This window comes from Ceratina calcarata, unplaced genomic scaffold, assembly GCF_001652005.2.
Source record: "Ceratina calcarata isolate Rehan_Ccalc_2016 unplaced genomic scaffold, ASM165200v1 scaffold297.2, whole genome shotgun sequence".
Lineage (NCBI taxonomy): Eukaryota > Metazoa > Arthropoda > Insecta > Hymenoptera > Apidae > Ceratina > Ceratina calcarata.
Window position 1 is genome coordinate 231,330 of NW_017152138.1, and position 16,331 is coordinate 247,660.

Here is a 16,331-nt window from a genome sequence, read left to right on the forward strand (position 1 = left end):
GAGGAGTTGATAGTTACGGTGTTTTGTACGAGAAGAGAGTAGCGCGTCGGTCGGAACGGAAGATCGGTGCGGTGATTTATTGGGATGCGTTTTCAACGCATTCGAGCTTAATACGCTTCTAGTGGTCGCGTAGGAGGAGCTGTGCATCAACGGGAGCGGTGTTTAGACGCGGCGTCGAACAAAGGACGCCGCCGCCCGTTCAGCGGCAGAGTTCGTTTCACAGCCCCGGCCGAACATTAGCCAGATCACCGGATGCCTGTGACACTTTTCTCACCCGCACAGTCGTCGTTATCTCCACCATAAACCAGCTCTCCCTCTCATCTCGTTCCTGTTCCTCGTTTCTTATTAAGAAGTCGCGCGTTAATTTCGCGTCTCCCTGTGTGTGGCAAAAAAATCTGTAAGCCCGAGGACCTCTCGGTGTCCGCTGGGTTATCTCGGACGATCTCGTCTGAGAGTATTCGGGAGTTACTTCGGTCGGGCGTTCAGATAAGTCGAAAAGCTGGGAGCATCTACCGGCGGCTTCATAAGGAGATCGTTAATTGCTGTTACTTTCTTCTTAAATTTCACAAGCTAAAAATTTCTTGGTGTAATTTCTTATCTCATTGTACACGTCAATACTATTCCGTTTATTTGTCTCGTTATGGTTGTTCTGATGTTTTTATCTAAGGGAGGAAAAACTACAAATGGGACAAGAGTAAGTATCATTGATTTACGCAGAGGTTGCGTGACAATGATTCTTCAAGGATTCACTGTTGCCGAAGGAAACTTGTTGTCCGATCAGAGACACAGTTTGCGGTCGATCTGAGCTCAGTTGAAACGTTTTGCCTGACACGATATTTTCATGAATTCATGACGGTAGCGTCTCGCCCCCGTCTCGTTCTCATCAATGTTTCATACGCATGCGATGACCCCAACCCCAAGCGTCAGCGATACACTAAGTGGTTTTGCTCATAAAGCTGTGACGGTTCGTAGGATAATACCGCCTGTAAGTGGTTTCAAGTACAAGGCTGGTGAGAACGCACATGTGACCAAGGAAGTGTCGTTTGAAAAACGGTTTCCTGCTTTGAATTACAATTTTATTCGACCAATTATTTTATTGTAAATTCTTGATTACACAATGATTGTATTTTCCGCCAAATTTTTTAATTAATCTTTTTCCCAAATATTTGTGCATTATTTCTAGAAAAGTAGTTGAATTCAATGATAATTTTACTTGACATTGCTTCTGTTCAGTATAAACGAACGTAACGTTGTACTAGAGTCGGTAGTGTACGTAATTATGTATGTGGTGCGCTATTTTCTTATCAACAAAATTACCTCAGAACTACGTATAAATATATAAATAACACTGCAATATTAATATCTAAGTAGTGCATATTCAAATGTCTCTCTTGAATATAATTACTTCTACGCGATTAGTATAGTTTATGAAGAACGAAATACCAGTGTGTCATAATGTTTATAATCATTGATAGAAAACTCCGCAAAAAAATTCAACTTGTCATCTCTAGGATAATTTCCTTCTTTTTTTGCATAATGAACAGCAGTAGCTCTTGTAAAGAAACAAAAAAAGGAACGTTCAAATTCTTCTACAAGACTTGTGCATTTATAAGTTTGATCTCGGATCCTGCCTAACGCGGACCTACTCTGATTATAAATTAACTTTTTGCGTCCCTTTTTGCCATAAATGCTCACGTATTCAAACACGCTTCCGTTCCATAAACAATTTGGTACGCGAGATTACGAAACATTATTCCGGATTAAACTTCTTTTACAGTGTGCATGACACAGAATTTCAATCTAAATTATTTTTCATTTTATTAATTAGACCACATAAAAATGTCACCTCTGTTTTCCATCGTTAGTCGACTTACGCGATCACTTTTTACGCTCAACTGGAGCGAAACCGGCAGACTGCAAGCCTATCAAGTACATAAATCGCATCCATCCATTTAATTTTGCATTCAGTCTTGTGCAACAAAATTACTATCTCCTAACTAACTAGGTATACTCGAAGATCTCAATATAAGCGCGTGCGAGGAATCTGCACAACTAGATTAATTTCTGATGTTCCCTCCTACAATTCTACATACGTTCGCCCTCTGGAACGGCGCACTCTAAAAAAGTTTCGTGTTTCAAAGCCTATATTTTCCCCTTGTTTTCGTCATAATTTGGAGTCGCGACTCGGCACAAGGATACGAGAGGGGGACGTCCACGTTATTTTTATAATCTTGCCTTGCCAGCCCCTTGAACGTGTCAGCGTGTCGCTGCTCGATCTTACGCGCGTGTATCAACAGGAGAAAAAGAAATCATTCGTGGGGTATCGCGTTACCGATCGGTAGGTAAGGCCCTTGTCTCTTCGCCTTTTTCCTCATTTTATCTAGTAGGGTAAGAAGAAGGGTGAAGGCGTGCGAGCAGGTACCGCCAATAAAACTCGGAGATATCGAGGGATAGCGACACGCTGGACAGTGAAACGAATGAACGTAACCCGGTGAAATAATTATGCCAGGGATCTGAGAAATGCTTTTTTCTATTCTTTTCAAAACATCTCGCTTGTTTAGTTGCTGTGAATCAGCGAGATTGATCGTCCGATTTGAAGAATATGAAATGATTCATTGATTGTACCAAAATTCTAATTATCCATAGTTATTGATAAAAGTGTATGTACATCAGAAACACTTTATCACAACGAAACACGCTTTCAGATCGTATTATATCACGACCATGATCTCTAAGCGTTACGATGTAAGATTATGTACGAAACCAAAAAATGTCTCTCTATAATCAACTGCTCAATCTTCGTTACACGCCCATGCACAACGTCTCCGGCTCGTCATCCGACCGTCATCACGCATGCACGACTATCGACGGTACGCGTGTTCTCAATATACCTGGAGTCGCTCGCGCACGATTGAAGCCACTGATCGTGAAGAGAGCGCTTTAATGAGAATCAGGTCCTCGCGAGATAAACGCGAAATAGAGTCCCGCATCCTCCGCAAACAGGACGCATTTATCCGTACATTCCTGTCCGGTTTCCTTCTTTTCTGTTCCCTCGACCTATCTGCCGTCTTTGATACTCCCTTCCTCGCTTTCTCCCGTTCCCGTCCCGTGTTCCTTAGTCCCGGCGCGGCGGTGAGACCCCTACTTGTTCCACCGCATCGTCCACCCCCGGCTTTTGTCTTATTATTTGGTCGCCGGCCAGGTATATCTCTCCTTCTACACGGCACTCCTCTCGCTGCGATTCACGCATATAAACATCGCGGCTTTATCTGAGCGTTTTATAGCGACTGAGGTCCTGGCAACCAAGGAGGACGAAGAGCCAGAGAACCTTCTCCGATGTCCAGCTTCTCTGCCTACGCTCTTGTTCATTTCGTTTCTTACCTCTGAACTGTGTCTCTGAACACTTCTTTTCCTTCGAGATTAGAAAATGAATGGAAAATAAAGTTCCGTATTAAAGTGCCAGTAAATTCTAAGTCTAAGTCTCAATAATCGAGAAAATTCTTTAAAGTCTTGTGTACATTTACTCCAGTATCACAACCGTGATAGAGTGATTGTACATGAAACAATAAATTGAAACTATGAAATAAATTTTTTTTAATTAATGCTTTGATTTCGTGAAAATTGATTCCGAATTTGCTCTGAGCACGCGCTTGACTACGTCGTGATTAAACGGATCTCGATACAAGACATTATTTACTTTATCCATTTGTGTAAAAACATGAACCCTTGATTTTTATCTGTGGGGTCATATTCAATCAAAATTTTATTTCGAAGGCAACACAAGTTTTCCACAATTAAAAGCAAGGATTATTTTGGCGTTCGAAGAACTAAAAACGGAAAATATAGTGGAAAGCGTGCACGAAAATTTATTTCGGAGAGCACATCTGAGTGTGTAGTACGGTGGCATTGTACATTAAAAAAGAAATCTTGAGTGTTACACGCTTTATTATTATTCATAAATCTACGCTACATAGTTTGTATCCAGATCCGTTTACATAGTAGTACTTGGCTAATGTAGTAAGACAACAATGCCCTTAAAGCTTCATGAATTAACTTTCCCACTAATTACGTACGATATGTTTAGTAAATTTCTTTGAGTCAATGCGAACGACTTGTTAACGTCCACGAAGGAAAGTGGACACTCGCTCATGGGGCACCATGTGTTGACCTGACTCGGCTTCTCCGGTTATCTTTGAGAATCGATACCGCCAATCAAGAAACCCGTTTCCACGGATCCTCGTCGTTATTTTCACGGAGGTCCGCGGCCGAGATCGATCTCGAGATCGGCCATCCTCGTGGATCGTGAGAGGCGGTTTAACGCATAGAATCTGTTACACGAGGTTCGCAAGAACGTTGCGGCAAAAAAAGAGGAAAGCGTCTGACCTCATTAGCATACCATGCCTGAATCTTTCTCCTCGTTTTCTTATTTCTGCTCGTACCTTCCTCCGAGGATTTCGTCTCTCTTCCTGGCGACCTCTCGCCACGTTGATAATTTCGATGGATCCGTAGTTTATTCTTCTACGAGAAAATTGTGAAATTTTTTAAACACAATTTATGATCGAATAAGTTTGTTGGGGTCGTAAAAGAGTTAGCAATTAAATCTCATTATACAGGAATAGTATGCATGTAACAACGGTGTTTCTTTCCGTCGGATTTTTCCCAGCGACAGCTTTTTTGGAATCTCCAGCCGAGTTTTGTTAAAAGTCGCGGTAATGCCCTGATAAACATGTAAATTTATTCACCGTGGTAATTTGTCGCACGCATGACTGCTTAATATTTAATCAACGAACTTGGTTACGGACGACGGATCAGCGACGGTCTACATTCACGATACGAAAATTTTCGAGGCGCTTATTAAACACGCCATCGCATGCACGTTCCTTTTTCCGCTTTCGACTAACGATGTATTTTGTCCAGCCTTTATACTCAAAAAGCGATAACGCTTATATCATAATGAGTCATCCGAAAGAGGAGCTTACACGTTTCTTTCAAGTAAAACGTGAACTGTTTGGAATTTCTTTAAACTGACATTTTATTCAGAGTATTCTATACATATGCGAGTATACGTGAGAGGGAATATCATTCAAGTGTGCACCATGCATCTGCAGATATCAGTTCAAATATTGATCAATTGAAAAAATGAAACGTTTTTTCATGTTGTTCTCAGTCTTGCTGGAAATCGAACATCGATAATTCTTAATATTCTAGCCGAGAGTACAAGAGTAAAAATCTCCAGCATGATAAAAAAATGTATTGATAATCGTATTCGAATTGACGCAGACGTAATTCATTGAGCAAAGAATAATATTCTGTTCCACATATAATTGTAAAAAGATCATACTTGAATAATTCCAACATGTTCGTGTTATACATATTGCAACTAAGTATGTAAGCACGCATTTTCGATAATCTTTTATTTATTTATTGAATCAAACTCAGTTCTTGGTTAGTTAAAGTGCTAATATTCAACTAGATAAATTTGTGTTTTATTTTTCTGCATTTTAATAGAGACACGTTTAATTAATACTAAACCTACTATGTAGTCAAATGACCGGTTTTAAATTCTTCTGTAAGAAATGAAAAGGATACGAAATTTATATTAATCTTGCTATCAATCATCTAATTTAATCTAAAAAAGAAAATTGCTAATCAAGTAATTTTGTTAAAGTTATAATTATTATTTAAACTGCTACCAAATAGAGCTACCACTGTCTACCATAAACTGCATTAAACTACTGGAAAAATTATAAATATAATATATTAGTGTGTGTGCGGTATATTTAGTGTCTATTAAAAAAAATCGAAAGATTTAATTATAAAAATGATAGCAATAACTGTATAAAATCTGAAACATATCTAAGATGATGCGAATACGTGCACGTGATCGTTTTACTCATGAGAACATTCAGAAGCTTTGCGTCGCGTGTTAAACTGGCAGCAATTCAACTAACAATCTTTAATATCCGTGTTTACAGCGCATGCATCAAGGAAATTTCAAAATAGTCAACGTTTTCGTCTGCTGAATATATGCAAACGTGAAATCGGTCGTAATCCGTTCCAATAAATGTCCGCGCGAATGATGTTGATTAACCCGCGATCGAGATGTATTGATAGCGTAATTAATATTTCTTCATATCTAATGTAACGTAAAATGTATCTCTGTCTAATGAGAGAACGTATCCGATAAATCATTTTAGCCTGACTATTACTTCAGTTTTGATGAATTCCGAAGCAAACGAGATACACAAAATACGTGTGAAAACGATCTGACTGTGTAACATACTGTTTCAAGATCTTTATTTCTCATTATAAAAAATATTGGAATTAGGTTCTTCCTAGTACGTTCCTTTTATAATTCTTGGAGCATCAAAGACAAGTTCATATCGTCATCGATAAGATATTTAATGAAATGTTGACCATATACATATACTTTCTAGACTTTTTATAGTTTTTACAGTATAAAGTACATGAAATTGAATAAAATTCATTAATGATTTCCTTAATTCTTTTAGATTGTTTTATTACAGCCGAACAAGTTGAGCGGCAATGTACATGACCCATATTATTCTAATAATATTCTTGTTCAAAACTTTATGAGCATTAGCATGTTTTAAGTATGACAACTTCTGTGACTAATCTCACCTGGTAACACGTAAACATAGCGAATAGCACACGTGGAACTGTCTTGCCCTGATAAGATGTAATTTATTTACCAACGAGGAAAACCGGTAGAGAAACTAGAACTGGAAGGGTGCTAAGAAATAACGCGGCCGAAGATAACTTGCATTTACAGAAATAAAGAGGAACTATTAGAAGCATAGAAAACTCAAGTTTCTCTGATTGTGATTACTTCTACTCAATGTTTCATTTTGCGATGAATCATTAAAAGTTCGCTACTGGAATTTTGAACTCTGAAAGCAAGAAGTATAAAAATTCGAATGTTTCTCAATAAGAATCAGATTTTACGGTAGAGATAGATAGATGATTCATACAAAATTTTGTTTAACGTGGAGACTAAATAGACGTTTTTCGGACGTATTTCCTATTTTTTCTAATAGTGCCAGTTATACGTGTTTAGTTTTTTGTTAACACGTTTGCTAGTTGAAGAAAGACCACATTTTTTGGCATGATACAAGTAGAGCATTCAAACGGTTAGTAAAAATATCTCGTCGATTCGAAGGAACACAGTTGCGTAGATAAATTATTTGATCTCCCATTTGACAATCCCGTTTGACAATCCCGTTCGACCGTCTCTACTAGTGAAGGGAAACGACACGATTTAAGAGTTCTAATCGAGACGAAGTTAGTGCGTTCTAAACAGTTTAAAGATTGCTTCTAAAAAGTTTACGACGTAACATCTCTGCATACATTTCACGTATAAATGAGGGAGTGGGTGTGCTGCTCTCGACAGACGAAAAAGTGGCTACGGTTCCGTATAAATAGCATTGTATTTCACATTCTCGTGTACACTTTTAATAAATATCTTTCAAATAGTATTTACATAGCGACGGAAGCTAAGGTACAGTTCCATTAGACGAGGAGACTAAGTGTAACTCGTAACCAGTTAACTCTTCCGCCTCCTTCATTAACAATTTATTTTTTCCCTACAAATAACTACACAGAATTGCGTTTCTCATATTTCCCGTTGTTTGGAATCAAATGACGTAGCGACAATAATGAGTACCACCGGTTCGGAGTTATCTAGATTATCTTTCGTTGGGTATTATCGTACATTTAACCGGTATTTAACATTCATTCGTTTATTTCATAGACAATCACACTAAACTTCGATTTCATACCAAGCAGCACAACAATCCAACGGAGTAGCACTGGTTTCAAGTTGGCATATCGTTAAATTATCGCAATTCCCGTTTGCCGTCGGAGGCTCGAAAGCGAAACAAAGACTCGACGTACATATTTATGGCACTGTTTCGATCGTTCCTCAGAATTCTACTACAAAATCACACACTCGCGGCTGCCGTTGTTTAATACCACACACAGTTTCTTCCACAAACATCTAATTAATCATGGCAGTGGAGCTTCCAAAAAATTCTCCCGACGATTTTGTATAGTTCAACCCGGCGGAAATCAACGCATGACTCATCTCCCCGTGTCCATTACATTTTCGCATGAATTTTAACAAGATAACAATTCGCAATGTCTTCTAGAGTTTTTCCAAAGCACGGCTGTTAGTCAGCAGCTCTCTGGTGAGTCTCCACACTTGTTTGGCCGCGTTCTCCAAGCCGCTAGGTGATTTTCCTTTGAACAGGTCCAAGTTCGGTAGAAAATAATGCGGACACCTGCGGCACTGCAGGCAAGAGATCAGTTGCAACAAGATTCCATTAATCCGATCCGCGATACACGTCTCGTCCCATTCGATCTCGTGCGGATGTTTCTCGCACTCGTACAACAACAATGTCTTCATATGGTAACTGGTAACCGGATTACCAGGTAAATCGAGGTGTCTGTCCCTTAACGTTTTCAAAATACTTAAGCAACGTTTCCTACTGCCACCTTGGAGGAGACGATTCTCGGCGTCTATAAACGATAACGCCCAGGCGTCACCTTCCATCGCTGACTGTTTCCCTTGCAATCCTATACATTCCTTCGAGAGCATGTCAAACCCTTCCGTCTTCACTTCTGCCACGATGTTCGGATGCGGCCAGGGGATGTGAGCTATGGGCCAGTGAGACGCCGACCTGGGCCAAAGCCCGGCGCATTTAAACGCCGGCGTGATCTGCACCACGTACCTCTCCCTAATTCGAAGCTTAACCTCCGTCGTATCTGCTATCATCTTCACGGAATCCCTATAAGCGCACTTGTCGCAAGCCTGCGCCACTAGTGTCTGGAATCTTGAACGAATTTTCCGGGCGGACAGGTAGCCGGACGCGGTGATGAACTCCACCCAGAGCGACATAGACCGTTTCCTTCCGTCGCTGAGTTTCAACACCGCGCACCCCGGTAACGTCCCGTCGTCGACGAAGTTTAAAACACCCATCTGATTCAAATAGATCACGATCTCGAACTCCGTTGGCGAAATCACGTCCAAGCCGTCGAACCGGCCGTTGTAGTCGGTCAGCGACGATATGAACCTCGGCTCCTGTACCTCGACTTCCTTCAACACATCCTGGACCACGCGACAAACCTCTTGAATCGTTTTCATCACCTGGCTCTTCCTAGTCATCACGCGTTCGCCGAAGTACTTGTTGATCTGGTAGACCATCTTCGACTGGGCTGCCAGCATATCGGCCGGCAACAGCATCGTCGCGTCGGCCCGAAGCCCAGGAGCTCCTCCTTCGAGTGTTTTATCTTCAATCACCGCATCGTGTGTGCAAACATCCGAAAGGTTTTCGAACGATTTTAACCTGACGCTTTTCGCCGCTGTTTTCCCATCTGTTCTGTCTTCTTGCAAATCCTTCGTTGCCAGTGAAATCAATTGGGAAATGAGGATGGTACTCGGTTGTATTTTGAATCCGGCGTTTCTCACGCGTCGTCCAGGGACGACGGATCGGAGACACGAACGAGCAGCAGGAGAAAAAGGTGTGCGAGGGACTCCGTGCCGGAGCAGATTGTCGACTGCGCCGTCGTTCACCTCCTCCGCGCCACCCGCTCTTCGAAGCGCGCGAAGGCAGTACGATTGCTTGTAACTACCCTCGAATTAGGACCACGCCCCGGAACTCACGGTTCGACCAATCTGGTAGCTCGTACGCCATGTGGGCGGATCTTAACGTTTCCCTCGAGTCAGGATCGATCCGGGCGACCTGTTCTGCCCGAAGGACGAAGCGGCCGCGGCGGCGGCTAACCCCAAAACGCGAACCCTTCTTCCCCCCATGAATTATGCAGATACGACTCGTTTTATTTTCGAGGATACCGGCGAACCTCGGCCATTCCTCCGCAACCCCTTCGAACACCGAAATTCTCGTCACGGTGGAGAGGATCCCTCGATCACGCTTCGCCGCGTACTGAACAATTTTTTTCACCGATCTACGAATCCTCGTTGTACGGATAACGATTGCCTAGTTACGTCCAGCTCCCCGGAGACATGTTCTGTTTATCTACAGGATGCGGTATCTAAAGCAGTCCACCCGAACAGGTTGCTTATTTGTAGCAAAAGAAAAAAAAACATAAATCTTACTTGATTTTAAGAGCGAATGATATGAAAGAAGTTTGGTGGGTGGATGCATGCATAGAGGAGATTTCTAGGTGATCTCTATTTTTTAAGACGAGATTGTATAATTTTTCCTGTACCGATGCTTTAAACAAAATCTAATCACTGTTTCCTGTTATTCGAAAGCCATAGGCCAAATTATTGAATCACATAATGAAAGAATTTTCTGTAAAACGAACGACACGCCAGTATTTGATTTGAACAAAACGACTGGGAGAATCAACGACGAGAAGAGTAAAAAATACCGCGGATAAATCAGGTTTACTGAAAATTCAGTGGACGAGATTCTTGAGAATGCACCCTATAATGTGTTCTAAATGTATAATTTCTTCAAATAATAATATACTAACTAAATTAAAAAATGTTTTGCTACATAGTATAAGAAAGCATTTCAATTTCTTCGAACGCAAACTTTTAAATACTTCGAAACAAGAAATATTTGGCTTAGNTTGAACGAAACGACTGGGTAAACGAGAAGAGTAAAAAATACCGCGGATAAATCAGGTTTACTGAAAATTCAGTGGACGAGATTCTTGAGAATAATTGCACCCTATAATGTGTTTTAAATGTATAATTTCTTCAGATAATAATATACTAACTAAATTAAAAAATGTTTTGCTACATAGTATAAGAAAGCATTTCAATTTCTTCGAACGCAAACTTTTAAATACTTCGAAACAAGAAATATTTGGCTTAGATCACTTTTATATTTATGGGCACATATGGCTAGTAATAAAATTTCTGGAAATGGTTGCTTCTCGGTAAGTAAGAAGTTTCGCGCCCGTCCGATGGTTGAATTACGGCGGAGTGACGAAGGGACGAGGGGATCGGTTCCGTTTACGAGCGTTTTATTGAGAACCGGACGCGCCTCGGCGGAGGAAAAAAATTTAGTATAAAATCTACATTTATATAACCGCGACAAACGATAACTCTGCCATTAAGTCTTGTAAATCGCAATCCGGTCCGCGCGATACGACCCGGGTGAATACTTTCCTCTTACTTTGTTTTAAATGGCAATAATAATAACGTAAACTCCGTAACGATTGCCGGGTAAGGAATGAGTGGCATCGGCTAACGAATATCATTGTGCCGGTGAGATAACCGAGGGAATTTCCGAGGACAATTAAGATAAGGAACACGACTCGTGCCTCGTAGGCGTGTAGTGGTCATGAAACTTGGTAGCGATGCGCCTTTGACGAGGCAGTTTCGTTTTTACACCGCGAACTCGTGGCCAAGTGTTAATATCGTAGATAATAATTGCCTCACCATGAGTTTTATGGTCCGCTTTAAAACCAGATTGAAATCGATTTTGGGATTTTATTTACATTATTGGGGTACAAATTATACAGGTATGTTTTATGGGAAATTTTATCGATGTATGTGGAACTTCATACGTATTATTGGAATTGTATCGTATAAAGAGAAAGGGTTTCTTTTGTATGGTAGGAAAAATTTGGAAAACGAAGTATTTCATGTAAAATTTGGGCTGCAGCTTTGTTATACAAGGTGGGCAGCGAAGAATTCAAGGATTTGAGAAAGTCATGAGATGAAATGCGTTTATTAAGGAATATTTACATTGTGTATTCGAAGAACGATTCGAGTAGAAATAAATAAATATCGTTTAAATAATTATAAAGAAGTATGTACAACAATATCGTGGCCGAGCTATCATCGGTCGCTTGAATGTCTAACCGATTATAAACATTAGATTAATTTAACGAGAACGGATCACACGACGATTTACTATCACTCATTTAAGAGCAGCCAACCGGATAAATTTAATAGTCACTCGCACATTGCAGTCATACCATAGAAAAATCGATTTGTATTAGCAAGCACAAGATTCCTCACCAAGCAGAAGCTTCGATCGTACATAATATATTCTTATCGATTCTGTGAAGATCTCGATCAAATTCAATTTATCACTCATTTCATTATTATCAATCGTATCCATTCATTTATTTTCATTTCAATGAAATTTTCGAAAAAATCCAATGCAACATATTTTACATAAAACCTAGCAACAGTTGTTCTCGCGCGAAACGAAGCACTAAACATTGCACTGAAATCAAAATGTTGCACTGATATTCTGAGTCCGATGATCTGAGCATTATTTGCACAACGGTTGAGAAACGATCGAGATAAATAAATTCATAGCTTCTGACGTTAATTGTTATTACGTCCTCGTAGCTTGTACAGCTTGCGAAACGATAGCGCATAAACGTAGAGTCTCCGCAATTTACAAGAGCAAGAAGTAAGGAACGTCGCGATGTCGGCATCCTGAATCCATCGTTAAGCTTCGATCGTACATAACGTGCAACACATTTTACATAGAACCTAGCAACAATTGTTCTCGCGCGGAACAAAGCACTGACGAATATTGCACTGATATTTATAGTCCGTCTCGCATAATTTCCACCACGACTAAGGTGCAATCAAGAAAAATAAATTAGTATTGAGTCGGCAAATAATTTCGTTCGAGTCTTTAGAACAGAATGAAACACAGTCTCTTTGACACGCAGGATAGATTTTATTCAATTATATATTAACAATTTTTATTAAACAATAAATGTATAACCTTTTAAATTCATATTTGTAATATGTGTAACGTGCAATAGCGGCATGAAAAGCAAATGCAAGTTGGAATGAAACAGCGTCAAAGGGGAAATCGAACGAACTTATTTGTCAATCCAATAGTTTCTGACATTCATCTTTACTGCGTCCACGTAGCTTCGAGAACGAAACGATAGCGCGTGAACGTAGAGTCTCCACAGTTTACGAGAGCACAAGGAGCAAGAAAAATCGTCGAGAAATCGACATTCTAAATTCACCGTGATTCACGCGAATGCACTAAATATTTCGACGCGAAACTCTCGCCCCTCTTTCTGTCTTTCCCTTTGTCATACACCTCACCCTCCTTTTACACGGTATTTCTTCACACGATTTTGAAGTCACCCGCTTTTCATTAATTTTAATTTACTCAGAGTTCAATTTCTTCAGAACTCTAATCATGCATTGACATTTTTTACACGATTTCCTATCACTCGCTTTGACCGTGTAAAACGAGAACCAGATGTATTTTCAAAATTGGAAAATCCCGCTAGAGTTTTTCTAGAGCACGACTATTAGTCAGCAATTCCCTGGTCAATCTCCAAACTTGCTTCGCCGCGTTCTCCAACCCACTGGGCGATTTCCCTTTGAACAAATCCAAATTCGGCAGAAAGTAATGTGGACATCTGCGACATTGGAGACAGGATATCAACTGTAGAAAGATCCCATTAATACGATCGGCCAAACATCCCTCGTCCCATTCGGTCTCCAGCGGATGTTTCTCGCACTCATATAACAACAAAGTCTTCATATGATAGCTGGTCACTGGGTTTCCCGGTAGATCCAAGTGTCTATCCCTCAGTGTCTTCAAGATACTCAAACATCTTCTACGACACCCACCTTGCAGCAGTCTGGTCTCTGCTTCCGTGAAAGACAACACCCAAGCGTCGCCTTCCATGGCAGATTGTTTCCCTTGAAGTGCCACGCTCTCCTTCGACAACAGATCGAAACCTTCGGTTTTTACTTCTGCCACGAGGTTCGGATGTGGCCAGGGTATATGAGGAATCGGCCAGTGCGCCGCGGATCGTGGCCACACGCCTGAACATTTAAACGCCGGGGTTATTTGCACCACGTATCTTTCCCTGATACGGAGCTTGACCTCCGTCGTATCTGCTATCATCTTCACGGAATCTCTGTAGGCGCACTTGTCGCAGGCTTGCGCCACGAGCGTCTGAAATCTCGAGCGGATCTTGCGGGCGGATAAGTAGCCGGAAGCGGTGATGAACTCGACCCAAAGGGACATGGATCTCTTCCTTCCGTCGCTGAGTTTGAGCACCGCGCAACCCGGCAGGGTGCCGTCGTCGACGAAGTTGAACACACCCATCTGGTTTAGGTAGAGGACCACCTCGAATTCACCGGGCGAGATCACCTCGAGCCCCTCGTACCGGCCGTTGCATTCGGTCAGGGAGGAGATGAATCTCGGCTCCTGGATCTCGACTTCCTTCAGCACCTCCTGCACCACCTTGCACACCTCGCGGATCGTCTTCTGTACTTGGCCCATTCGCGCCTGCACCCGTTCGCCGTAGTACTTGTTTATCTGGTACAGCATCTTCGACTGAGCTGCCATCATATCCTGCGGCAGCAGCATTCTGTACGCGCGTCCACCTTCGATTGATAGCAACGAGATATCTCCGAAGTCGCTGTTACAAAACTGGCTAGGCTCATTCTTCTGCACGCGTCGTATCCGACGACGCGTTTCCGCGATCCATGTTCGTTTACTCCCGAAAAGTCTGATCGATCGATTCGGGGAGATCGACGATGACGGTGATTAAAAAGAGAGGAAAAAGAAACGCGGTGGTCGTAGAGGGAAGAACACTTTCGAGAAGGAGCGAACAAAACGTGCACGAGAGCGAGCGGCAGGTGTTGTGCGTAGAGCGAGCGCAACTCGAGGTGTTCCGCGCGCGCGACGACAGAGAGGCCCCGACGAACCGTTCCACCGACGGTGTAGTTGTGTTGCCGGCGACCTGAAGTCCCGCCTTCGGAAACGACGGGGTCACGTGGAGTGTGCGCACTCGAACCACGCCTCCGATCGTTCCTCTCCTCCTCCACCCCGTTTGATACGCGAGGCACTCATCATCGTGCACCCTCAGTCTCTCCTTCCGATCCCCAGAATTTTTCATCCCGTTTTAGTTATTTACAACGGTTTCTCGTTATTAACTCTAGGTAGGGTGGATCAGAAATAACAGTAAATTTCCTGCTTGATGATTGTTAATATGTACGACAGTTTGGATATTCATTTGTTATTAAAGCAAATTTATGTATGAATTGATATGAGAACAGTTCGCATATTGGGAGGCAAGGTGTAATAACTCCGCTAAGCCCTGAAAAAACGTACTTAAGTACGTAAGGACGAACAGTGAAAATTTTGTAGACACAAATACACTACTCACCAAATAAAACATATCTCCGCCCCAATACATAGCTAGATTTCCGATAATAAAAGGGTTAAGATGAGAAAGAAAACACGAAGGGTGGAGCTGGTCTCAGAAAGGCTATAATCTTTGGAATCTTATAGAACGGCATATCTCGGTTGATTATCAGCATTTTTGGACACAGGTATTCATGCCGTAGCATTTCGCTGTCGACGCATAAAAGGGAAACAGAAAAACGGTGCATTTGACGATGAAATGCTCAACAGCTAATTCTTAGTCGAAAACATCTGCTCACACTTGATCGGCATGTTAAGAATGAAAACATAAGAACGGGATTTCAATGCTGAATAAGAAAGGGCAGATGATTTTTAACTTTGCAGGAAATACATTCATACATTTTTTACTATTGAACGAATTATACAATCTAGGTATTACCTATTTTTTTACGTAAATGTGTACGCTTCTCCTGTAAATGGCTTTTAATCTTGTGGAAGTAGTCAAGATTTATGTAGCGCATTCAAGTTAGATAACTATTAATTCTGCACATATAATTCCATAAAAATAAATAAGAACTGTTTAATCGTTCGCTATTGAGAAAAAATCCATTATCGTTAATATTTATTTTCACTTGCAAACACTATCTGATTGTCGTAGCAGCACTCGCAGAAAACCTTCAACGACGTGTTTCCGTCTGGCTCCGGTCCGCCTCGTTGCCAGATAATTAAATAAAGTTGAGAAATCCAATCTATTCGATGTTGGAGTGGTAGATTGGTGCCCACCAGGCTTGCTACGTCCTCGCTAATACGAGTTGATTCATGAGTCGAGCACGTGTAGATGTCCCTTTCCCTCTCCTCTTTTGCGTTCACCCCATTTTCTTCTTGCTCTCTCGTAAATGTTTTCCCGTAAGGCACGAGGGGTCAAACGTTCTGCTACATCAACCATCCCATTAATGCAGAAGCCGGCGTGGCGTCTCTTTGCGCCCTTAATGCGTCTTTCATCATCTAATACCAGCGTAATTCGTTTATCATCTGAATTATTTGTACACCAGCGAGATAGCCGGAGTTTGCTCACTGGAAGTTACCTTTTATTCGAATATCCATCGGATAGGGATTCCAACTTGAACTCAAGGAGAATTGAGACTATTTGTCCCAACTAAAATCATTTAGATTCAGTGTTTTTTT

The 16,331-nt window shown here is 41.4% G+C and overlaps 3 protein-coding genes across 24 annotated transcripts in view; 1 reads left to right on the top strand and 2 right to left on the bottom strand.

Annotated features, from left to right (window-relative positions):
- Positions 1-16,331, top strand: part of rg (A kinase anchor protein rugose) — a 269,667-nt gene that overhangs the window by 229,649 nt on the left and 23,687 nt on the right. The gene's annotated exons all lie outside the window — the stretch shown is intronic.
- LOC108624023 (protein mab-21) lies at positions 7,425-9,599 on the bottom strand. The gene has a single exon (XM_018022967.2). It carries the CDS (start codon positions 9,260-9,262, stop codon positions 8,165-8,167), a length of 1,098 nt encoding a protein of 365 aa, XP_017878456.1. The 5' UTR covers positions 9,263-9,599; the 3' UTR covers positions 7,425-8,164.
- On the bottom strand, positions 11,711-16,020 carry LOC108624022 (protein mab-21-like). Of its 3 annotated transcripts, none has more exons than XM_026812764.1 (2): positions 13,229-16,020; positions 11,711-13,085 (listed from the first exon to the last, which is right to left on the bottom strand). In XM_026812764.1, the coding sequence occupies exon 1, from the start codon at positions 14,364-14,366 to the stop codon at positions 13,269-13,271; it is 1,098 nt and encodes a 365-aa protein (XP_026668565.1). In that variant the 5' UTR covers positions 14,367-16,020; the 3' UTR covers positions 11,711-13,085; positions 13,229-13,268. The 3 variants fall into 3 exon arrangements, with proteins under 3 accessions (XP_026668565.1, XP_026668564.1, XP_017878455.1); XM_026812763.1 differs by having other exon boundaries at positions 11,711-15,356; positions 15,586-16,017; XM_018022966.2 differs by having other exon boundaries at positions 11,711-15,099; positions 15,169-16,017.